Genomic DNA, 25,559 nt, shown 5'->3' with positions numbered 1-25,559 from the left:
TCTAATCTTATTAGGTATAATAATAGTATTGTGGTTATGTTACAGATAAAGACTTCTAACATTTTAAAGATACATATTTACTATTAAATGATATCACTGCTGAGATTTGTGTCAAAATATTATGGGAGGGAAGATAGGGAAAAGTATAGATAAGACAAGATTGGCTAGGAGTTCATCACTGTTGAAGTAGAATAATGTGTTCTTAAGTGCTCAAAACACTATACTATCTACTTCTGCAAATATCTGAGAATTTTTATAACAAAAAGCTTTTTAAAATACAGATTTGTTTATTACAACTGGTTATGCTGCTGCTGCTGCTGCTGCTGCTAAGTCGCGTCAGTCGTGTCCGACTCTTCGCGACCCCATGGACTGCAGCCTACCAGGCTCTGCCGTCCATGGGATTTTCCAGGCAAGAGTACTGGAGTGGGGCGCCACTGCCTTCTCCACAACTGGTTATAAGTGATATCAAAGAAACCTCAAATCACACTCCAAAAAACAGTACTTGTGGAGGAAAGATGGGGTAGAGACCACTTAGAACCACTCAACTTTGAAACCAGAGAGCCAAGAGAAACAGTAACAATCCTATTAAAAATTAGGCAACACAATTTTTTAACATTAATATGTAATAAAGAAAGAAATATGAAGTAAACATATTTCTTACCTTTAAAATAATGAAATTTGTTGACAGGGCTGTAAGCGCAGGTTGAGGCGGCTCCGCGTGAGGCGATCGAAAACTGCCCAGAAACAGCGAGAACTGGACTACTGAGCCTGCTTTTGCAAGATGGCGCCCCCGCCGACACCCGCGCGAAGGAGAGCCTCGAGGTGAATCGTCCCTCTTTCCTCCCGTCATGAACAGCGCTGTACTCCTGTGAAGCTTGCTGCGCCGTTGCTGTACTTTACACCTGACTTTTGTTACCTAGTGGGGAAAACACTGACATATTGGACTAGACTGTGCATGAACCAAGGCAATTTATGTGAAGCTCCAACTTAACTATCAGCATTAGAATCTGTCATACATAGAACATACTGTTAACTTACAGGAATATTGTAAAATTTCTAATGTAATATATTACCCTTAGACTCACCTCTTTCCTCAGTAACTATTTTCTGGTCCATTCGATTTCTAATATATTTTAAAGTACGTTCATATGAAAATAAAAGTTCTAACAGTATCAAAAGATACTGAGAGTAAGTCTCTTTTTCCTGGGTCCCCTAATTTCTACCTAGTTTCACTCCCCAAAGAAAATCACTTTTAATTATTTATTAGTTCTACATAAATGCTCAGTGATTCGTCAACTTTAAACAGGAATTACAGATTCCTTGATGTGAAAGATGAAGATGTTTATCCACCTTTGTTCCCTCCTCCTCCCAATTTTTCGTGGTAATACTAATTTATACTCTTTTTTTCAAGCCAGCCTGGCAGCCCACAGTTTTTCTACTTCTTTCATTAGTCATACAGTATTCATATTTTTAAATGACAGAGATATTTCTTGATCCATCTTTGACTCCCAGTTGTAAAATAAGACAACGAATTTGCTTCCCTCCGCTATTCAGCTTGTTATCTAAAACTCCTCCGTTGTCAAGGCTTTTATGAGATTTACAGTCTAATACAGTAAATCAGTTTTTCAGAAGTTCGTCCATAGCTTGTTTCCAGCCCATGTTCAAAATATTACCGCCCTTTTCTTCTGGCATCTCTTTATTTTTAATTTCAGCATTTAAATTTATAAATACTATTTCAAAATTTAAAACAATTTCATAAAGATGATACCTACTCCTATTCTGAGAGTACTAATTAAAAATGGGTAAAGTGGCACCTAGAATTATTTCTTCTGTGTCATCAACTTGGTCTTTATTTGTATTCCTCATTTCCCCCAAACAATTAGAATTCCTCTTATATTTTCAAATTTACAACTGGGGAACCAGGTAGATCAATATAAGTAGTTGGCATATGTTCCTCTATAGGGGCCAACACTCAGAAGGTTTTTCTGTAAAATTTGCCAGTTCTAAGTGCTTTGTGTGAGGGCAGGTGTGTTCTTTAAATGCCTTTAATTTAGGTGTCTAGACTGAGAGCCAGGCCGAATGCTCCTAAACGCTAAATGTCATTTTCCATACATCTCTCATCCCAAGCTCTCTCACACAGGTTATTTGACAGAATATTACCCAGATTCAGCGAAGGGATAAACCATCCACCATTTCCATGACAGGCAGAGGCTGACTTGTTCTCTTCACAGCTTTCAGTTATTCTCTGATTTCTGGTCTACCTCCCATTCCTGTTTTTTCACAAGTGCGGGGGGGTGGGGGGCAAACTTCCACCACTCTACCACCTACACTGTAGCCTTCCCTGTGTTCTGGGCTGCATCTTTTTTGATCTGATTTATCTCATTATGATTCTACCTACTTTCCATCAGAAACTTGTCAAAATCTCACATCTTCTGATGTCTTTTTCTCACTTTATTAGCGTTGTCATGAATTTATTCACTCTCATTCTGGAAGGCAAATGTGGTCATCTGTCAGATCCAAAAGCTGACAGCATTTACTCTATCTTCCAAGTACTCCAGTGAAATTGAATTAGGATCATGGTTACTAGGTGTTGGGCTGTACCCCAAGGGCCTGCAAGTCTTGGAGCTGCCATGACTTGAGACTGAAGAAAGAACCTAGAGAGCAACAGAGACATCATCACTGGTTTATTGAACAGGGGTTCTGGAGCAACACCCCACGTGCAGCAGCCAGCGGGCAGGACAGGACAGCAGTCTTTGCTAGGAGGCTACTGTTTATAGCGGGAATTGACATCAGTTGGGCTTATCAGTTAGCAGGGACTAATTAAGTCCTGTAATTAAGAGGATTAGAGAGTCATGTGAGTGAAGCAGGCACAGGTTGAGCAGAGAATGTACAGAGAGCAAGAAAACAGCCATCTTAAATAGAGAAACAAGTCTGCGGTTATCTACACATAGGAGATAGTGGTGGGAAAACTGAATTTGACCTTGAAATTAGCAGAAGTTATCAGCTGTTGGCAGGGACAAGGTCTAAGTTATGAGCGTAGCTGTAAATGACTGAGATGGGATGAAGGACAAGAGCATCAGGAGAGACAAAGTTAAGGAATGAGGCAATGAGAAATAAAGAGGATGCCTACCTCCTCCTCCTTCAGCTCAGAGTACAAGGGCTGTGGGACAGAAGAGTCACCTTTTTAATCAGTTTCACGGAAGAGGTATCATCAACAGAAAGCCTAGTTTCAGTTAGAAAGCAAGAGAACATTTACAGAGGGGGCTGATGATACAGGGGATGTTTTTGATGATTCACCTCAGGTTCTACAGAGCACAGAGAAGGGACTCCAGGAAGAGGGGAAGGATGGGACACAGGATAAAAAGAAGAAAGAGATCTCAGAGACTTACAGCAATTAGTATGGACACGTACTGAGAAACCCAAAAAGATATCATTATTTCTTTTTATTACTTAGCCATAAAAAAGAATGAAATTCTGCCTTTGCAACAACTTGAATGGATATAGAGTGTATTATGTTTAGTGAAAAAAGTCAGACAGAAAAAGACAATTGTTGTATATAATCACTCATGTGGAAAGTCAGAAATAAAACAAACAAATGGCTATAAGAAAATAGAAACAGACTCACAGATCTAGAGAACAAACTAGTGGTTACCAGTGGGGAAGGGGGAGGGGAGAAATAGGGGTAGGGGATTAAGAGACCCAAACTACTATGTATAAAATAAATAAGCAAAAAGGATATATCATATAGCCCAGGGACCTATAGCCATTATTTTGTAATAATTTTAAATGGAATATAATTTATAAAAATGTCGAATCACTATGCTGTACACCTGAAACTAATATTGTAAATCAACTGTATGTCAGTTAAAGAAAGATATCTGTTATTTCTCTTTCCTTTTTACTGTTGTACATGTTGTTCTATCTGGCTGCATAACTCTGATACCAGCAGGAGGGAAACATGATACTTTGTTATTAAACACCCACATAAATTGCAAAAAAAATAAGCAAACTTTCCACTGAGCTTCCAGTTTACATAAGGTCCACCCCAACTTAACAGGAAGGGATTCTTCAGTCTCAAGTTTTAAAGCCACTTCAAGTGGCAACCCCTCCTATGGCCCCTTCCCTTTCCCAACACTCTCTTCTCCTCCATCTGGGTCCTCCCTGTTGTTTATTTCCCTCCAGGTGGCACTAATGGTAAAGAATCCTCCTGCCAATGCAGGAGACACAAGAGAAGTGGGTTCAATCCCTGAGTCAGGAAGATCCCCTGGAGTAGGAACTGGCAACCCACTCCAGTATTCTTGCCTGGAAAATTTCATGGACAAAACAGCCTGGTGGGCTACAGTCCATGGAGTCAAAAGGAGTCAGACACAACTGAGCACAAGTGAGGGCAGTTATAGGAGGAGCTTTAGTAATATAATCAGACTTTTTCTACTACCCCAAATCACCTTTTGTCTTAATCATTTGGGGCTACTAAAACAAAATACCATAGACCAAATGGCATGTAAGCAATAGAAATTTATTTCTCACATTTCTGGAGCCCGAGAAGTCCAAGATCAATGTTCCAGAGATTTGGTGTCTAGTGAGAGCTTGCCTTCTGGTTCATAGACACCTTCTTTTTGCTACAACCTCACAGTGGAAAGGGTGAGGGAACTCTCTGCAGTGTCTTTCATAAAGGCACTCATCCTGAGAGCAGAGCCCTTATGACCCGATCACCTCCCAAACGCCCTGCCTCCAAACACCATCACATTGCCGTTTATGATTTCAAAGTAAGAATTTTGGAGGGACGTAAATGTTCAGTCTACAGAGCAGAGCCTTCCTCTTTGACATTCTCTCTTAAATTTTATTATGATGCTACAAAACTCTGACTCTGTTATTGAGTTGCCACAAAAATGCCCTTTTATTTTCCTGGCTTTGGGATGTGCCAGATTCCAGGAAGGGAAGAAAATAAAATCTTCCATCCTATACTGGTAGGTTCTTAGTCCTTGCCTCACCTAATTAACTCAGGCACCACATCTTCCACCCTGTTTGCATCACCATCATACCATTTTATAATCTTGCAATTACATGTTTATATTAACCTTTTCATTAGATTAGAAATTACTTCATGGCAGGGATCACCTCTTAGGAGTATTGATATACCACAATGCTTAGATATATAGATGCTTAATAAAATTTTTGTTCAATAGATGAAAACTTAGTTCATTTTCTTAGAAGCCTAAATCCAGTTGTGGGGTGACGGTGGCAGTAATTGAATTTAACGTCAAGTCCTTTAAAATGATACTGAGGTGTGTGCTGAAAAAAAAGGTAATACTCTGATTAAGATCAAAACTTTTTTTCCCCAAGAACTATATTAGTGAAACAGACTGGGACCTGGGACACTTTTCTGCAATCCTTGCACCTGGACAAACATCTCCTCAAGCAGTAGAATACAAAGAAACTACAAAGGATTAAAATAACTGCATGCAAATTATGAGCAACAAGATACCAAAAGGCCAGCACTCAACTGCCATTTGTGAGGAGCCAGGGGCAAAAGCAGAGTAGTCTGCACACAGCACCACCAAGCAATGCCTCTGGCCCACTCACCAATCCATCCCCATCCTCACCCCATTTAAGGAAACAACTTGCCCTTGATGATCTCATTAACAAGGGAAACTGCCATTTGTTTTTGCTTCTTTGTGAAGCCCTGCCTGAACTTCTCCTCTGGTCTCTTATCAATTTCTATTGATTAAGAAGTCTAAGAACTCAGGTTATTAACCACATGAAGATGAGGTTAGTGCTGTATAACTGTTCTACAAGGAAGAATTTGGTTAGGGGAGAAATCTTGAGGCCCTTTATTTCCTGAAATAAAACTGGAATAACTATTTTTATCATCCTACTTTATGGCATCTCTGTCATTCTCTCAGGTCTTTGTTACCTTTTACAAGAAAACAGCAATCATACTGAGTCTTATCTGTACTATCCCTTCTGAGAGTGAGGGAAAAGTTTCCTTAGGAGAAAAGCTGAGACAGCTGGATGACAATGATCTGTAAATAAAAGAGGCTGATAATAAATGCAGCTCTCCCAGAATAATGTTACAGATTAACACTTTGACTGCAAGCAGGTCAAATCAGTCAATCCTAAAGGAAATCAGTCCTGAATATTCATTGGAAGGACTGATGCTGAAGCTGAAGCTCCAATACTTTGGCCACCAGATGCAAAGAACTGACTCATTGGAAAAGACCCTGATGCTGGGAAAGGAGAAGGGGATAACAGAGGATGAGATGGTTGGATGGCATTGCCGATCCGATGGACATGAATTTGAGCAAGCTTCAGGAGTTGGTGATGGACAGGGAAGCCTGGTGTGATGCAGTCCATGGGGTCAGAAAGAATCTGACATGACTGAGTGACTGAACTGAACTGAACTCTTGAACTATCAGTGAATTTTGTAGGAGGCCTTACATTATATACTTGCTTGACTGCTTTCCCATTAAATTAGGAGTTCTACCAGGATAGGAATCAGCTCTTAGAAGTCTCAAGATCATCAGTGCAGATAACAGTGTTTGGTTACATGTGAAAGTGAGAGTGAAAGTTGCTCAGTCGTGTCCGATTCTTTGCCACCCCATGGACTATACAGTCCATGGAATTCTCTAGGCCAGAATACTGGAGTGGGTAGTCTTTCCCTTCTCCAGGGGCTCTTCCCAACCCAGGGATCGAACCCAGGTCTCCTGTATTGCAGATGAATTCTTTACCAGCTGAGTCAGAAGGGAAGCCCAAGAATACTGGAGTGGGTAGCCTATCCCTTCTCCAGCAGGATCTTCCTAACCCAGGGATCGAACCAGGGTCTCCTGCATTGCAGGTGGATTCTTTACCAGCTGAGGCACCAAATGAGGGAAGCTTGTTTACATAGGTGCTCAATAAACTTTCATTGAATGGATGAAAAACAAATTCATTTCCTTAGAGGCCTAAAACTGGTTGTGGGATGATGGTGTTAGTAACTGGATTTGATGAAACTAAATTTGTTGAAGTTCCCGAAGGGTTTCATCTTTGTGGTGGGATTGCTCTGGGTTATGGCCCTCTTAAGATTTCTTTTTTTCCCTAAAATGAATCTTTCTACAGTGTTCACTATACTCCCACTTGAATACACATTGGGGTGTGTGTTTGTGAAATATCTTCCCACACTATTATGTGGCACAAGAAATGTATGAGAAATTGTTTCTGTCCCTGTAAAACTGGTAATCCATTTGAGAAATAAAATGGAGACTAACACAAGAAAGCATTAAATGAAATACATGAGGCCAGGCCTTTCATTTAAAATGCTTTCCATAAAGACCTCACAGCTTTGCAGAAGAGCGGACTGATCGGTCACTGGTGCCCCGTGATTAATGGGATGTGCAAAAATGCTCTGGCCCCCACTCTGGGGAATGAAGCACCTCCCTTAGTATTTGATTCATTAAACTGTCAGTGACACTCAGGGATATTCTTTAAAAACATCAATATCTCTAGGATAAGTCACTTAAAGGCCTGTATTCAATCTGGCTAAATTGCCTATCAGATTTCTTCCAGCTGAGCGAGCCAGGTAGGGCATCACAGACAAGTGAAGTTGTGATGGGAGAAACAAGGAGGGTGCTCTCTAGGCAAGAGGCCTTGTGGACAAAGGGCAGCCCTAAGTGAACCATCACACTGAGGGATCCTGAACAAAGGGCTTTGAGGTCCAGAACAAATCGGGGTGTAAGGAAGGAGGCTGGCAAAGAGAAAGTGAATGGGGATAGGATGAATGTTTCCTAGCCCACAGATTTACCCAAAGCTCTATGCTCACCTAGCTTTAACTTTCCCCTGGGCTCTGTGTGCAGACCTGTAAGGACTCAAGCTCCCTGTGATCACTTCTCCTGTTTAGCATTGTACTTTAGACCAATGTCTGTTTTATTAATGCAGCTGTGACACTTATTCTCAGTGCTTTTTTTCTTCTTCTGATTTTAGTTACAACCACAGACCTGTGATGGATTTGGGACTCTTCTCCATTGCTCTTTCCATGGTTATGTTTTTCACCTTATTAAATCTTCTTCTGCACTAAATTGCATTTAGTGCTTTCCTGCTACTGTGGTTGCCGTAACCTCCGTCCAAGCTGCTTCCTCTCATGGCTTCAGAGGTGGTGCCTGGGAGCTGCAGCCCCAGGAGTGAGGGGTAGGTGAGGAGGCCTGTGTGTGGGGCACACCCACAGAGTAAATGCCTGCTGGCCCTACTTCTGGCCCTGGGCTTGCAGACCCCTCTCTGCTCACACCTCCCACCTGGGTTAAGGGCTCAGTTGTGCCTGACTCTTTGCAACTCCATGGACTGTAGCCCACCAGGCTCCTCTGTCCATGGATGTTTCCACCAAGAATACTGGAGTGGGTTGCCATTTTCTATTCCAAGGGATCTTCCTAACCCAGGGATCGAACCTGCATCTCTTGTGTCTCCTGCACTGGCAGGTGGATTCTTTACCACTGTGCCACATGGGAAGCCACACACAGTAATCACAGAGTCAATGTTTGCTACCATCATGACCTCTGTGACTACTTCAACCAATCATTCAATCGACCAGTGTTAGTTAAGAAACTACTTTGTGCCCATCAATGGGCTGGAAATAAAACCCTCCACTAAAATGAAAAATGATAATGAGAAAATAATGACTTTCATTTATGACAGCTTATTTTGTGGCAGCCACTGTGCTACAGAGTTTTAGTGACTTAGGTTATCTTTTTCACTCTTCAGAACCAGTAAGGAAGGAGGGGGTGAGGAATGCATTCTTAGCATCTCCGAGTCACAGAGCCCACCTTTTCTCCTCCTTCACTGCTGTCTGCCCTAGAGCTGGGAGCACTCCATTTCAGCCAACCTGATCGTCCTGCCAATGCCATTCTCTCCATCCAGCACAGCAAGATAACACAGTTCTCCTTCGTTAACTCTTGGACTCTTCCACCAGCCTGCTTTCCTGTCCCCTCTTACCTCTCCCATCTAATAAATCTAGACATGGCCTTTCATTTCACTTCTGAGAAGCCATTTCCTGTCATCTCATCAAAGACTACCTCTTTCCCACTGACTGTCTCTAGTGAGGAGCAGAAAGCAAACATCTAACCCTCCTTGTCAGCAGAATCAGGAAACTGCTTCTCCAGCCACACCTGAAGTCCCTGGCTTGCCCAGAGCAAGTCCCTCCATGTTTTGCCGTTTTGAGTGTCACTGTTTTGGTGACTAGGGTTTTAACACCAACATTCTCGTCTAGCTTTGAGATAGGAAAAAGATGAAAATAAATATGTTTTCACATTTTAAGGTAGAAAACCCAGACTGCGGTTTCCCTGGCAGTGTTATGCCATTCATAACGTCAAGTCATTCAGCCCTGGAGGCTGCAATTTTCCTTATTTGCTAACCTACTGTTAAAAAAATTTTTTAACTGATTTCCTTAGTAGCATTTGATTTTGATTTTACTGAAACTTATGTGGTTAAAAACATTCTTATACTAATAGCTATGTGACCTTTAAGGTATTTGACAGGGAAAAAAAATCTTATAAGAGTAGAATGTCGTTCCCAACTCAATCTGTCCTCACCTCGAGATTTTTAAAACAATCCTTTCCCTGACTAAGCCTTGGAATCTTCTCCTAACCCCTCTTTACTCCTCTTCCCACCTCAAGAGGGATTGTGGGTTACCGTCCCATCATGAAAATGGTCGTCACTGGTCAACAAATATTTCTGTAGATTTCAGACCTGAACTGGCTTTCTTTGAGTCACCCTGTCTGAGCTCTTGGGCAATGGGGCTGAAACAGCAGCCCCACAGCAGCAGCAACCACAGACTTACCTTTAAAAGCTGAAAAACTACATGTAAACAGAAGTCAAACCAGAATTCAATGAGACAGTTCATTTTTCTCTGATACACGTATAGGCTAAAAATCTTACAAGTTGATGTACTTGGAAAAATGCCAAATCCAAGGTGTTAAGACTACTGTCTGAGAGTTGTATGGATATTTTGGGCGTTTGTGGTTTTTCAGTCATTCATGGTGTTTCTTCTTTGTTGCTGCCTCCTCTGAGTTGATGTTTTCTGATTTTCTGATTCACCTGTAGCAGTCTTAAGTCAGGAATTAAAATAGAAAAAGAACTCAGGGAAACAATTATTGGGCTTAAATACATTATGATAAACAGCATTCACTGTTGTTATTCTGTAAATTAATCAAAGTCATATTGTCCTGTTGTATTGGATTGGCCTATAACATGTTACAGAAATACCCACACAAACTTTTTGGCAACACAGTATATAGACAGGGGTACACTTGCAGACTGATATGGCCTCTTCATTTATGTCCAATTCAACCCCAGTGTGTTAGCCCAAATAAACTGATGATGGGGATTTCCTGACTCCTGAGCCAAAGTTTCCAACATGTCATTTTCCAATTATGCAGCATTTTCTACTCTGGTCATGGTTCTTCAACTTAGTGATAAAAACAAGAATAGCTAAGAGCTAACCACCCAAGATATCTGGCATCCCCCAGCTAACACAGTATCCGTTATTCATGTTCATGATTCTTATTCCCCTGATGTTTTCAGTGCCCTGTACCTCAGTATATGTTGGTACATAGTACTGTCAATAAACAACAACAAAAAAACTAAATGGAAAATATTTGTAATTGTCTTGCCAAACACATTGGAGGATTAATCATATATTATTGATTCAAAACAAGAGAAAGGCAAAGATGCAAATTATGGCTTCATACATGCAGAGGTCTTTAGAATTCAATTAGGTCAATGGTCCTGGATCTAAATGAGTGATACCCACCTCCCTCCACTAAAATAACTTTGGAAATGTAAAGGGCAACTCTGATTATCACAATGATTCCAGAGATTCCACTGGAATTTCACAGGTAGAGTGGCCTAGGGTGTTAGAAGTCTTGTAATGCATGAGACAATTCTGTGCAATGAATTGCCCTGTGTCTCGTGTAACTCACATACATTACTTTTCTTAATTTATGTCGTGACTTTACAGATACTCTTTTATTTCCATCAGACAAGCTTTTCTGGAGGCTAATTGAAAGGCATGGTGTGTGTGTGTGTGTGTGTGTGTGTGTGTGTGTGTGTGAAAGTCAGTCAGTCATGTCTGATTCTTTGCAACCCTGTGGCCTATATAGTTCATGGAATTCTCTAGGCCAGAATACTGGAGTGGGTAGCCTTTCCCTTCCCTCCTAATTGCTTGAAGCTCTTTATCCTTAAACTTCACCATTCTGTTTGACTCATCCAAACAATACTCTTCTTTCAGTTCCTTTGGTTTGCTCACATCCCTGAGAGGCATATGAAGACCCTCCCCAGAGACCTTCATTAAAACATCAAAGATGATTCACCAACTACAGCCATCATGGAGAACAGTGTGGAGGTTCTTCAGAAAGCTGAAAATAAAGCTACCGAGTGCTCCAGCAATCTCACTCCTGGGCATGTACCCGGAGAAAAATCATGGTCCAAAAGGATACATGCACCTCAGTGTTCACTGCAGCACTGTTTACAATAGCTAAGACATGGAAGCAGCCCAAATGTCCAGCGACAGAGGAATGCATAAGATGTGGTAAGTATACGCAGTGGACTATTACTCGGCCATTAAAAAGAATGAAATAATGCCATTTGCAGCAACGTGGATGGACCAAAGATTGCCAATACTAAGCGAAATAAATCAGACAGAGAAGGGGAAATGTTGTATAAACATCCCTTATATGTGGAATCCACAAAGAAGTGATGCAGATGAACCTATCTACAAAGGAGGAACAGACCCACAGACTTAGAGAATGAACTTACGGTTACAGGGGATGGGAGGGAGAGTAGCGGGAAGGGATAGTTAGAGAGTTTGGGATTAACATGTTCATGCTACTATATTTAAAATGGATGGTCTTCCCTCGTAGTCCAGTGGTTAAGAATCCACTTTGCAGTGTAAGGGACAGCAATTTGATCCCTGGTCCTGGAAGATCGCGCATGCCTCAGAGCAACTAAGCCCTTGGGCTACAATTGTTAAGCCAGTGCTCTAGAGCCCACAAGCCAGTTTCTGAACCCACATACAACTATTGAAACTCTCCCACCTAGGGCCTGTGCTCCACTACAAGAGAAGTAACCACAATGAGAAGCCCACACTGCAATTAGAGAGCGGAGAGCGTGTGCAGCAACAGAGACCCACCACAGCCGAATAAATAAGTCTTAAAAAATAAATAAATAAAATGGATGACCTACAAGGTCCTCCTTTATAGCACAGGGAACCCTGCTCAATTTTAGGTGGCACCCTGGATGGGAAGGGAGTTTGGGGAGAATGGATACATGTGTATGTATGGCTGAGTCCCTTTGCTGTCCACCTTAAACTATCATAGCATAGTTAAATCAGCTAACTCCAACATAAAATTAAAAGCTTTAAAAAAAAATGATTCATCACTTAAGGTAGTGAGAAATCATTTGAAATACCAGAAAGCTCCTAGAAAGGCTCAAAGATTAATTACTCAAATTATTTTTTAAAGATTTGTAAAATTGAGATGTATCTGACATATTATTTTCAAATGGAGAGAAATAGTCTTGGTAAAATCTGATAAAATTCCTTGAAAGTTCGCATGACGCTCACAATTGTGTTAAGGTGATTTTGAGCCATTACCTTATTGGGATCCACTGAGTATACTTTGTGAGGCTTCAGGAGCATTCTTTGTACTTCTCACTTGCTTTTAAATCACAGAGTAAAATCTTGTGAGACACAGAAGATTCATTTATCTTTCCCCATCAATTTAAAACATTTCTGTTTCCTCTACTGCAATTATATGTGAGCAAATAGGCTATACCTTAGTAGGATCTCTTTTCTTTAAGAATGGTAGGATTTAAGCATTCCATTAAGCAATAGACCTGAAGGTAAGTTGTTTTCATGAGAGCATATTATTAGGACAAATACTGAGTTCTATTTACTTTAACCAGGAAATAACCGTGGTGTTTGAATGGCTTATAATGGAAAAATATTTCCATTTCCCAGGTTTTTGAAAATAGCATGGTGTCAAGATGTTTTAATTAACCCCCATGGCCAAGTGCAAGTGTTGCAAAACTACATAAGCTTGAAAAAGAGAGATCAAAATGAATCTGTTCACCCCAATGGGTCTAAATGATTGAACATTGTAACTGAACTGGGCAATGAATTATCAACAATTAGAAATTTTCCATTGAATTGACTGGTCCTCTTCTCGCCTTCCCATGAGGTGTGAATTGGACTAGTCACCTTTACCTTAGAGACAAACTGCTTTTCCCTTGAATCAGCTTACTTCACTTCCCCACGTTTGAAGTCTAGCCTGCTGAGACGTCTTTGTATGTTTTATGCCGCTTGCTCTTCAAAGCTAAGCATAACTTTTACTTCACCAACCTGAATAAGGTAGGACCACCCACACAACCACGCAGCACGACCTGCTCTCTTATATTTGTTTAGCATTTTTTAAGTTTCCATAATACACAATATTGACTCATTTTTCCTGAACCTGAAGGCCTACACTATAGATCATATATGCACTAGTTCTCTTATTAGCTCACCAACAGATGCCTTAATTTTCAGAAAGATTTCCAGTTGTCTAGGTGAAGTCCTCAGAACACCTGAGCAGCAAAGAGGATTAGCATATTTGGAAAGACTCTAAAGTAATATGCTTGGATGCTGAGGTAGCCCAACCCAGTGAATATGCTAATAACCAGTACTTCCTAGAGAGCAGGAAACTCACCCTCATAAAGCTAAGGACATGCAAATAATAACGATGTGCTTGAGCATCTGCTGGTGGGTGTCCCCAAGCAGTATGGATGCCAAGAAACACTTATAAATTGCTGTTGGATTCTATCAAAAATGTACTCCAGCCCACAGAAGCTTCTTCTAGACATAAGAATGGTCAAATTTCTACCCATAATTTTGCTACTGTGACTATTCTTATTTTTTCTATCTGCACCAATAAAAATTTTGATGTACGCATAGCAGTATGTGAAAGTTACATGAATATGCAGAGATAATTTTTTATTCTTCATCCATCATTAATATTATTTTTATCATGGTTAAAGAGCAAGTGCTTTATTCCTATTCTTTTGTGCTTGCATTTTTTTGTACTATTTTCAACTGCCACTGTGATAATAAATAAGAAGAATATTCTTCCTCCCGGGAATGAATTGTGTTAGCATGTCTCACATTTACACAGAAATTTGCAATTGAAAATCACCGTGTGTCATTTGATCCTCCCAATACCTTTTGAGTTAGTCAAGGTCACATGACGGATAGCGACAGTGTCAGGTCTTCAAAAATACTTTCCAAGTCGTGTCCCACTCTTTGTGACCCCATGGACTGTAGCCCGCCAGGCTCCTCCATCCATGGGATTTCCCAGGCAAGAATACTGAAGTAAGTTACCATCTCCTTCTCCAAGAGATCCTTCTGGATCAGGGATTGAAGCCACGTCTTCTGCATGGGCAGGCAGATTCTTTACCACTCTGCCACCAGGGAAGTCCAAGAAGAACCATCACCTCAGTAAAACAGAGTTTTTAATCCCAACATGGCCATTGATTTTTCTAGGTATAAGAATGATCAAATTTCTATCCATAATTTTGCTTGCTCTTTCTATTCTTCTAGAAGGAAAATAATTCTTCAGATCAAGAAAATATAAGAGAACTCATTGTGGTGAAAAAGTTAATAACAGTAATTTGTTGATTTATTCAATAAAAATAGCATTAATAATAATAGCTACTCTTGACAAAGCATTTTCTGTCTTCCAACATTTTACATTTTTTAAAAAATGTAATCCTCACAATGACTTTATAGTTCCCATCTTACAGATGAAAGCAAAGAGGCTTGAAAATAGTCAATAACATTCCCAAAGTTTTACAATTAATAAAAATCTAGGTCTGATTGAATCTTGAAAAAGAGTTCTTTTTTGTGATACTCTTTTGAAGGTTTATTTGTGTACAAGCATGAGACCATAAACAAAAATCCCCAAATAAACAAGTTGACTCAAGAAGACAGTAGACCATTATTACTCTTTGGGCTCTACTGAAAAAGAGTTCTTAACCCTAGCACATGTTCACTGGTTACTCATTAGTATTATTTTACACCAGCCTATTACACGTCCCCGGGGGGTGGCCGTACCCAGGATGTCAATGGTTCTCTGATGTGGCTTTGCATCTGCAACTCTGATCATGATGGCACTTTCACCTTTGATCCTTCATCACCATCTGCCCAAAAGAAGCACTGTCATGGGGTTGCCAGGTTCTCAGTTTAGATAAAGAGAGCAAAATAAGAAACTCTTGCCTTTGTGTTTTCTTCTGTGACCCCGATATGGTACAAGACATGATATCCCAAAATATGTCACCTTGATATAGTGAATATTTCAAGCTAAAGGAATCTGAGAAAGGGCATATGCAGAAAAGGCTTTCTGACCTTCTCCTGAAGTAGGTCATATAACCAGAGGAAGGGAGCATTCTCGTCTTTAAAGGCAAGGAAATCAGAGGGGAATGTGAACAGCGGCAGATCTTGCTAAGTATTGCCTCACTTACCACAGTTAGCTCACCTTTGTCCTACCATATCTTTCCATGATTTTCCATTCTTCACCAAATCCAGCACTAAAACACTCAGGTTTAACTGTTGTTGCTGTTGTTGTTTTCAGGTCCTTATTTCCTTATGAAGATCCTTGTGTCGCATATAATTTAAATAAACATGTATGCTTTCCTTTTGTTAATCTGTCTTTTGTTATGGGATCCCAGTCAAGACTTTAGAAGAATGGAGGAAAAATATTAATTTTCCTCCCCTACAAGCATTCAGATGTCACTTGAATTCTAGACAGGCCAAGATAATCTCAATCTTGCCCAATTCTTTCAATCAACTATCATTCAGTGTAACTGTTTAATAATGTCTAACACATAAAATTATAGTGAAAAATAAAAAAGTCATAAAACTAAAAAGAAAAGACATTCTTTTTTAGTAGCTGGTACAAAGGTTTGATTGTTTTATGGGTAATACTGACTGTTAGAAATTATTGATAAACTTTAGACTGAAAGAGGAACCCCAGGGAATGGGGATTGAGTCTCAACCACTGTTACTCAACTAGTATCCAATAATCAAAATAATAATCTCTGATTATTGTCAAGGACTAAACTGATACTTTTACATGAATTATTTCATTTAACTTGATTACTATTAAATGGAATTAAATGGAACATTAAATAGAATAGTTCAGAAGGAAGCCCCAGATACTTAACCTTTTCTCCCCTTGACACTCACAGTCTTGTCCTCACTATACACCCCAAAGCCAATTGTGTACCTTGAGATTCAATACTTTTCTTTCCTTCTCTTTACTATGTAAACTCATGATCTTCATGAGCTCAACAGGTATTAGGTCTTTAAATACCTGCTAGCTCAACATTCAGAAAACTAAGATCATGGCATCCAATCCCATCACTTCATGGCAAATAGATGAGGAAACAGTGGAAACAGTGGCTGACTTTATTTTTCTGGGCTCCAAAATCATTGCAGATGGTGACTGCAGCCATGAAATTAAAAGACACTTACTCCTTGGAAGGAAAGTTATCACCAACCTAGACAGCATATTAAAAAGCAGAGACATTACTTTGTCAACAAAGGTCCATCTAGTCCAGGCTATGGTTTTTCCAGTGGTCATGTATGGATGTGAGAGTTGGACTATAAAGAAAGCTGAGCATTAAAGAATTGATGCTTTTGAACTGTGGTGTTGGAGAAGACTCTTGAGAGTCCTTTGGACTGCAAGGAGATCCAACCGGTCCATCCTAAAGGAGATCAGTCCTGGGTGTTCATTGGAAGGACTGATGTTGAAGCTGAAACTCCAATACTTTGGCTACCTCATGCGAAGAGCTGACTCTTTTGAAAAGACACTGATGCTGGGAAAGATTGAGGGCAGGAGGAGAAGGGGACGACAGAGGATGAGACGGTTGGATGGCATCACTGACTCAATGGACATGGATTTGGGTGGACTCTGGGAGTTGGTGATGGACAGGAAGGCCTGGCATGCTGCAGTCCATGGGGTCGCAAAGAGTCAGACCCAACTGAGTAACTGAACTGAACTGAATACCCTCAACTTCTAATTTTACATCAACTGTTCAGAGTTCTCTCTCAACTCCAGACTGATCTATTCAATAGTTTACTCATCATTTCCACTTTAAAATCTAATGGATTCCTTAAACTTAACGTTTGAAATCAAATTTCTAATTTTCCACCCCAAACCTGCTCACTCTAGTTTCCCCATTTCAGTTGATGACAGCTTTACTTTTTTAGTTGCTCAACTAAAACTTTAAGAGTTATTCTTGACCCATTTTGCTTCAACCACACTGGATTAGTGGTACTTCTTTTACCAGTCAAGGCAAATTTCTTTGCAAGAATGTTTCCTTTGCCAAAAATCCTCTCTTAGTTCTTACAAGTGCTGCCTCAAATGTAGGAAGCACTTGTATAATGAAGTGCTTTATGAAGCCAACTATAATTGCTCCATTTAAATCCCTAGCCCATTTGCTCTGTCCCTTAGTTTTCCCAGTTCCCCTATTCTTTCTTACTTTTTTTCTGTAGCACCAATCATCTTCTAACATAGCATGCAATTTACTAACATATTATGTATTTTGTTTATTATCTATCTCCCCTCTGGTAAATTCTAAATTCCCAAAGGGCAAGTATTCTTGTTTGTTTTGCTCACAAATGAATCTCAAGTGCTTAGAACAGCACCAGGCACATAGTGGGCACTCTAGTAAATATATCTTGAGCAAAAGGATAAAGTCTCTCTACAATATTATGTAGCCCACCAGGCTCCTCTGTCCATGGGATTTCCCAGACAAGAACACCGGAGTAGGTTGCCATATCCTCCTTCAAAGCATCTTCCCGATCCAGGGATTGAATCTGCATCTCTTGTACCTCCTGCATTGGCAGGCAGATTCTTTACCACTAAGCCACCTGGGAAGTCTACCATGTTATGAGAAAGGCACAATTATTCTTCTTTATCAGAGGAGGAAAGTGAAGCTTAGAGAGTATAAAAGTCACACCACTTGTAATGGCAGGACTAAGATTCTTATCCAAGCTTCCCACCGTAGTTTCCACTCACTATTCCATACCTAACAGTGTTTACCCAAAGTGACCAGAGGAGATAAGAGGATACAAAGATGAGGGATACCCTGAGGAGTTGAGGAGGGAGAAAGTAGAAGTAAATATTTGTGTGCCAGGCTAAACAATTTGGACTACGTTCCACAGCTGTGAAAAGATCATTCAAACAACTACCAAAGGGATCAGTGGAAATTAGCAAATTGTCAGTGAAGAAAGACACCACTTTGGGCAGATTTTAATCCAACTCTTATATTTCCACAGTTAAATTGACTCTCCTTCTATTAATTTATTAGTCTGTGTTTAATTTAACCCAGCCCCCATTTTACAAAAAGTCTGACACAACATACATAGTTATAAAATTACACTTTATTCATATATATTAAATATTGATAAACTAAACAAACACATTACTTTCCATTTGGGTGTAATCACAATTGTCAGTGATATTCTGAAGCACCAGGTGTAAGGTGAGATGAGATGCTATGTTTTTATCAGGGTCATATCGCCTTGACACATTCAAGTGCTGTCTGACATGCCATCAAAGTAGTGGCTCAGAATGCAGATCTAGTCTCAGATAAGTAGTGACTAGATGGCATCATTTCATTTATCAGCATTCATTACATCATCAAGTGAAATAAGTGCACAACCCACAGATTCTTGCTTAGTTTAGCTGCCTAGTTGGACCCTGAGATAAAACCTTGAAATCCCATAGACTTGCCTAGTTAGTCTTAGGAATTATAAATAACACATATATTAATAGATACTCATTTTCATGACATAAAAGTTACTATTATAAATACTTTGATAAGTCTAAATATATATTCCCTATATAAATAATGTAAAATATTAAATATTAATAAATAGATTTAGATTTTAAAATTCAAATATTGCAGGCAGGAGGACCATTACATTGATGCTCTCCGGCCTCGAAAGAGATTCTGACTTCTCTTCCGCTTTCTGAGGTTAGATTTTGGCGACAGGTCATTCATCACCTTGATGAGTTCATTTATGGCTTTGCGCTGGATCTGCAGATCATCCACCTATTAGGAAAGAAAACAGCAAAATTAATATCAGGCATAGGAGTCATTAGGATATTCTGCTGTCTAGGCCCAAGAAAATCAAAGTATTCTTTAAAACAAATTATTTTCACTATCAGTAATCAACTTTAGTATGTAATGTTGGTTTCTTCAGTGATAAAGACTAAAATTATAACAATTCAATTGATAGTTGTGCTGTAACAGGATGGAGCACATCACATATCCATAAATTTATCACTTCAGGGATCTGAAAATTATATAGTGGAAAAAACCCAGAAGTGGAGTGACAGAAAAATGTGGGTGTGAATTCTGTGTGTGCAATACATCTGACTTTAAGCCAGTCACTGAAGCTCTCCAGATCTCTGTTTTCTGCACTAAGTATGAGATTGTTTAGATGATCCCAGGGTCTCTGTCACTTCTATCACTTAGTACTTAGTCTTTGCTATAAGTATCAGATGAGTTACTATAGCCAATGGCTCTCATGCTTGGTGTGTAAAAGAGTAACCTGAGGACCTAATGAAGAACTCTGACACCCAGGTGGATGAAATCGGACTAGGCCTCAGCCATTGTGTGGTTACCAACATCACCAGGTGATTTAGGCACCACCCAAGTTTGAAAACCACTGGTATAGGTTCAGTACTTTATAAACACCAAGTTCTAGAAGGAGGAAAACCATAATTTTTAATTTCCTCCAAATTAGGTCAGTCTCATCATTTCCATGATGGGATTAAAAATAAACACTGATCTTATTTAAATGGTAATAATCAATTACTGGTATTATATAATAATAAAATTAGTAATGAAAGCAATCTTCCTGTACCCTGCCTTCCATTCCAGCAAATTGAACTATTTTCTCACTCTTCCCAGTAGGACCATATAGGTGAATTCATGCTTCATAAAATGAGGACCATTTGCTTCATCTTTGCTCTGCCACTACATTTCTTTCTAAAGCTGGAAACACTGCAGCCACCTTGCCACATATCTGAGAATGACTAGGAGATTCTAAGTTACAAGACAAAAAGGCAAAACATGCCTTAAATATGCTCACATTTGAGCAAAAGACGACAATGGTTGAGCACTCACTCAAGATTGCACATTGTGAAGCAGGAGGCTTGGAGCTTCCACAAGGATGGGACCAACCTATTGTTTGCAAAGCCCAGTTACAACAGAGTAGAAAAATTTCTACCAGCTGTGTGTTTACAGGTGATAAATTTCACTTTCCAGATTTCTAAGCATCACCAAGAAACTAAGGGACTTCTCTAGGACTGAACAGCAGCCAGAGGCAGCACTGTGTTAGGAACAGTGCTTTTTTATTCTCTAGCCTGCAACCAATGGAGATCTGCTGAACATGGAAAACATTACGCATAATTTTTCCAAGCCACTCTCATACCATCTAATATATGGAGACTAGAGAAATCTTGAGGAGCAATCACTTATTTCAGTTCCTGGGAGTTTATACGAGATTGTTGAGAGGCAGACCAGGTTAGAGCAAGAGCTGGTACAAATCCTGAAAACACAAGCACCCCTCCTCTTCTCACCCAAGCCTATTTATACAAAAGCCAACCCTCCCCCCAAAAAATCTGGAGGCCTTTGTCCCTTAGAGGAAATTTTGGAAAATGTGACTTGTCCTTATGCTTCAAAGTTATCTTTCAGCTTCTAAAAACTTTAAAGATTCATTGATGGGACAATTCTACCTATTTTCTTTCTAAAAACAAACACAATCACCTCTCCTTGGGCTACACAATCTGCATGGTTGACCAGAGTTAGACAGTGGGAGGGCCTTTGTCTCCTCAAAGGCTATTCCTTTCTCCTATCTCATTGTCATTTTCTATCTATGGCATTGTAGAATTTTAGAGCAAAGAAGACCATAGAAATTACAGTGAACTCAACAGGCTTCTTTTAAGATGAGGAAACAGCCCCAGCCAGGCCTGTGATTCATCTGAAGTCACACATTTCTTTGGTGGCTAAGCTGGGCGGAGCACACATCTTCTTCCCTCTCCCTCCCACCGCTCTTTCCATTAAGACATGCAAGCTATTCAAAGCAAGAGAATTTCCAACACAGAGACAAGGGGCAATGGGAGAATTGGTTTTCAATACTCTGCCCCCATCACCCCAACTCCTTCTCTGCTTCCTCCTCACTGATTTGTCCATTCACCCATGTTTGTGTGATAGGCATAATGCCAGTATTTTCCCAAAATCACAGACTTAAGTGCCTCCAATAACTGACTCTGCAAAGTCACCCAAGGCAAAAGAGAACTAGCAAAGAGGCATTTTGACTACAAGTTCACTTCAGAGCTTTATACCCGGTATCTAATTTCTATTTTCTGGGAATGAAGTGCTTTGTAAGAGACTCTGCAATGATACTAAAGAAAGCATTAAGATCATCTCACCGGAATTTGAATCAGCTTTTTGAAGTCCTCCAGTTTCTCAGAGCTGCCATTCAAGAACTTCTGAAACATGTCTTGCTTGATGATATCCATGCTCCTTTGAATGACCTGGTTATCTTTGAGGTTTTCAAAGAGTTTGAAGTAGAAGGAGACAATTTGGCTCTGGATAATCTTTTTGTCACTCTCCTTGGGAGAAAAGAGCACAAAGAGAGGTTGATGTGAATTTATCCATCAGAAAAAAAGCAACAGGAAAATCAGCCAAATGGAAATGTTCAGCTTACCTCTTTCCAATTCTTCAAAATCTCTGAGAAAAGAGGCCCACCCTTAGCTACATCTGGGTTACTTGCATTCTGGAAAATAAAACAACACAAGAAAAAATTGGCTTAAAATTAGTCCATAAATTGCTGTAAAAATGGACCTCAAGTTTTATTGAACTTGGATGTTGGCAATATTTACTGATTTTCTTTTCAACACTGTTTAGTTCTAACAAAAAATATTCTCAAAAGCTATCCTGTTGGATAATAGCCAAAGACTATCATGTGATTTTTGCTTTCTTATTTACTAGTATAACATCACAATGAACTCATTCAAGACTGATGATACTTCAGCTGTCCCAAATTACTATGGTAAGAAAAAGGTATAGTTAAAAAAAAAAAATCAACATCACCATCTTACTATAAAATACTGCCCCCCTATGGTATAGGTTTCTGTAACCTCTACCTGTGTCCTCCTATATTATATCGCCTTTAGAAGATAGCTCCAGCTATAATTATAATAGCTAAATTTGGACATATGATAAAATATTTAAAATGCACAAGCTATTTTAATTAACCACAAATAAATTTTTAAGAAATTCATAAAACAAGACAAAAAAATTTTTAAATATAAACTAGATTATTATAACTCCTACAAAAAAAATCTCAGCAAGTGACTGAGTCCAAGAGTAATTCACAGACAATCTAGATGGGATAGTAAAATTTTAAAATAAATTTTTAGAGAAAAACACCTATAAGTGTTTTTGTTTTTAAGCCAAATATTTAAGGACCTCATCTTCTTTAATTGATCAATTATTTCAAATGACCATTTTTAATGTTGATCTTGACTTTTGACTGTCACCATTAGGGTAACATGAGAAATCAAAAATTAACACTCAGCTGTCTTTTCAGTATGCTTACTACTTAACATCATAGTTAAATGGATTCTCATCACAAAATATCAACGCTATGATATATACCCATATTATGCCCATCTTTTGGAGGATTCATGAATCCCTCCTAAATCTCTGTAGCAAACTGAGCAGAGATCGTTTAGTCAAACAAACAAACAAACACAGCTAGCCAACAGTCACAATAACACCAAGTCTTCTCAAAACGACTGAAGACTAGAGATGAGAGCCCATCACAAATAGAATTCCAAGTCAGCATCAAACATCAAGTCAATCACAAGAAAGTCTCATTAAAAGATCATACTTACAAAATACTCCTTTAAGTTTTCTATTTCTTTAAAAAATGGGCCCTGGCCATAAGAACCAGAAAAACCCAAAAGCACACAGAGCAGTAAAGCTAAGAAGGAGCTTGTATATTTCATCGTTTAGGAGAGAGTTAGGCCGGAGTAGTTGAAATCGGTAGCTCCTGTGTTATGATCAGGTCCCAAGGAGGTAGCTGATCTTTCTTTTCTAATTGTTGATCTGCAGATGATCAGAAGAATGTACTGTGTCTCCTTTTGGTGCTGGTATTTATACCTAATTGAAGTCTCATCAAGATTACGTATTTTCACAAGTTTTTTAAGATGAGATGGTGACAGATAGACAGAGATGCTAGTTAGTTGGTATTAATAACTATGGTTTTGTGGCATTTTGGTCTTGTAGTTAGAGTTTCCTTTCAACTCGTTGGGTCTTTTGACGAGGAGACAGACCCATTATGCCCACCCATGCCATTCTTGTGGGATCCTTTGAAAACACTTTCACTTCACACTGTCCAGGGATTGGAAATTTTTGTACACCTCCTCCTTTGCCCTTGTAAAATGTTGACTCCTCATCCAGAGATCACATTGATCATTCTTTTGTGGTTTGAAGCAAGTGAAAAAGGAAATTCTAGGGGCTCTCAAACCTTTACAGAGGGGGTGCCTCTTAAAATTTTTCTTGCAAATGGCCAGAAAGCAAGGAAAGAATGTGGTTAGAAAACCAATGTGGTAGGAAGTCCTTCTATCAAAGACAGTTAGTATAACATCCACCGTAACTCTATGTTGCTCTGACCAGCAATGCCCAACAGAAATATAATGCAAGCCAATTCTCTAATAGCTCCATTACTAAAGGTAAAAAGAAACAAAGAAAAATAATTTTAAAATATATTTTACTTAAAACAATATATCCAAAATGTATCAGTATGTATCAACACAGAAAAATATTAATAAAATATTATACATCCTAAATTCTAGAAATCTGGTGTTCATTTTATACTTACGGCACATCTCAGTTTAGACTGGCCATATTCAAATGCTCAGTAGCCACACGCAGCTGGAGGCTATGATATTGAACAGCAAAGCACTAGGTGATCAATTGTTCCAAATTATCACTAATAATGGATTCTTTTTTAACTTTTTTGTTTCTTTTCATTTCAAATACAAAAAAAATAGGAATATTTTCTCCTCCCTTAGTAACTTATTTATGAAATACAGTACTTAGGGATGCCACAGAAGACCCTCTGCTATTTGGTTCCAGCCCACCTTGTGTTTCAACCGGCAGTGTACACACAGCAGTATCACATTTACGAATGCAGGCTTGAATTCTGGCTTCACAGCTATCTAGCTATATAATCTTGAGTGAGCTTTTTAACTCTTCTATAGCTAGATTTCCTTAGCATTAAAGTGACCCTAATATTAATATCTCCTCTAGCCTTCAGTTGAAAATTGTCAGGTGATATGAAGTACTGAGACTTTTGCCTGTCATATAGCAAGCACTCAGTAGAAGTGAACTGTTCCCAACTGAGGTATGTGGGGTGACTAGTCATTCCTAAAAAAGCACACCCTGAACCTTTGCTCATGCCATTCCTTGATTTCTCACATGTGTGCCTCTCAGAGTGGTACCCAGGCATTCAAGTCCAGCCTCAAAAATCATTATTCCCATGAGTTCTCTCAAAACTATCCTTCTTCTCTACGTAGGCCTAGGAGGGTGGTTCACATTTTTCTTAGAGGCTTGATCCTTCAATCTCATATTAGAGTTAGCTTTGTATCTTCTTCCATACTGGACGGAGTTCTCTAAAATCAGATATTGTTTCATCACTTCTACAGCCCCGTTTTCTCTCCTAAAGGCAATGTAGCTCGAAGATTTGTCTATAGACAGCACTGAATAAAAGTGAGCTTGAATGCTTAATCCAGGGCCTACTTCTCCCTCAAGGTAGTTTTCCTCAGGGCTTCCCACACACGCATATGCACAATTTTCCTTAAGTTCTAACCCCAGTGCTGTCAGCACTAACCTGTAGGAAGCTTGTGTTTAATTAAAGAGGGTTCATGATTAACGTTGGAAACATGATGCTGTGTCTCTTTAGCCAACTCCGGCTTACTGGAAAAATTCCATGTAGTATTTTTTGTGGCAAAGGGCAGAAAATCCTTTGAGGAATTATCTTCCCCAAAACAAAATCAAAGAGTATTTGTGGGACCAAAGCCTCATGTAAAGTAAATGAGGAGAGTGGAAATTGCATTGCTGCCCTGTTGCTTTATTGCAGCTCCCCTCAAGCAAAAAAAAACAAAAAACAAAAAAACAGCCCACGTAATATGCTTACAGGGTGACACAGTGACAAGAAACCCTTTTCAGAGACTTGAGACAAGTGCATGCACTCAATACTACTCAGGAAACCTGTGACCAAACTCCAAGTTATTGGAAGGAACATTACTAACGTTCTGGAAAGAAGTAAAAATTTCTTCTACTCATCCCTTGATTTATGGTGTTAGGCACAGGCAGTTAATAATAGTGAGGTCCATCTTTGGGACATATCATCTGGGGTTTGTAAATTGTGAATTCCTATTCAAAATTACATATATATATATATATATACACACACACAC

General features: G+C 39.3%; 1 protein-coding gene across 1 annotated transcript; it reads right to left on the bottom strand.

Annotated features, from left to right (window-relative positions):
• Nucleotides 1-18,978: 18,978 nt before the first annotated feature.
• Nucleotides 18,979-23,084, bottom strand: IFNG (interferon gamma). The gene is made up of 4 exons (XM_068971260.1): nt 22,971-23,084; nt 21,779-21,847; nt 21,501-21,683; nt 18,979-19,113 (listed from the first exon to the last, which is right to left on the bottom strand). Exons 1-4 carry the CDS (start codon nt 23,082-23,084, stop codon nt 18,979-18,981), a joined length of 501 nt encoding a protein of 166 aa, XP_068827361.1.
• Nucleotides 23,085-25,559: the final 2,475 nt, after the last annotated feature.

The sequence above is a fragment of the Capricornis sumatraensis genome, chromosome 4 (assembly GCF_032405125.1).
Source record: "Capricornis sumatraensis isolate serow.1 chromosome 4, serow.2, whole genome shotgun sequence".
Classification (NCBI taxonomy): domain Eukaryota; kingdom Metazoa; phylum Chordata; class Mammalia; order Artiodactyla; family Bovidae; genus Capricornis; species Capricornis sumatraensis.
This window is presented reverse-complemented; position numbering and strand designations above follow the sequence as displayed.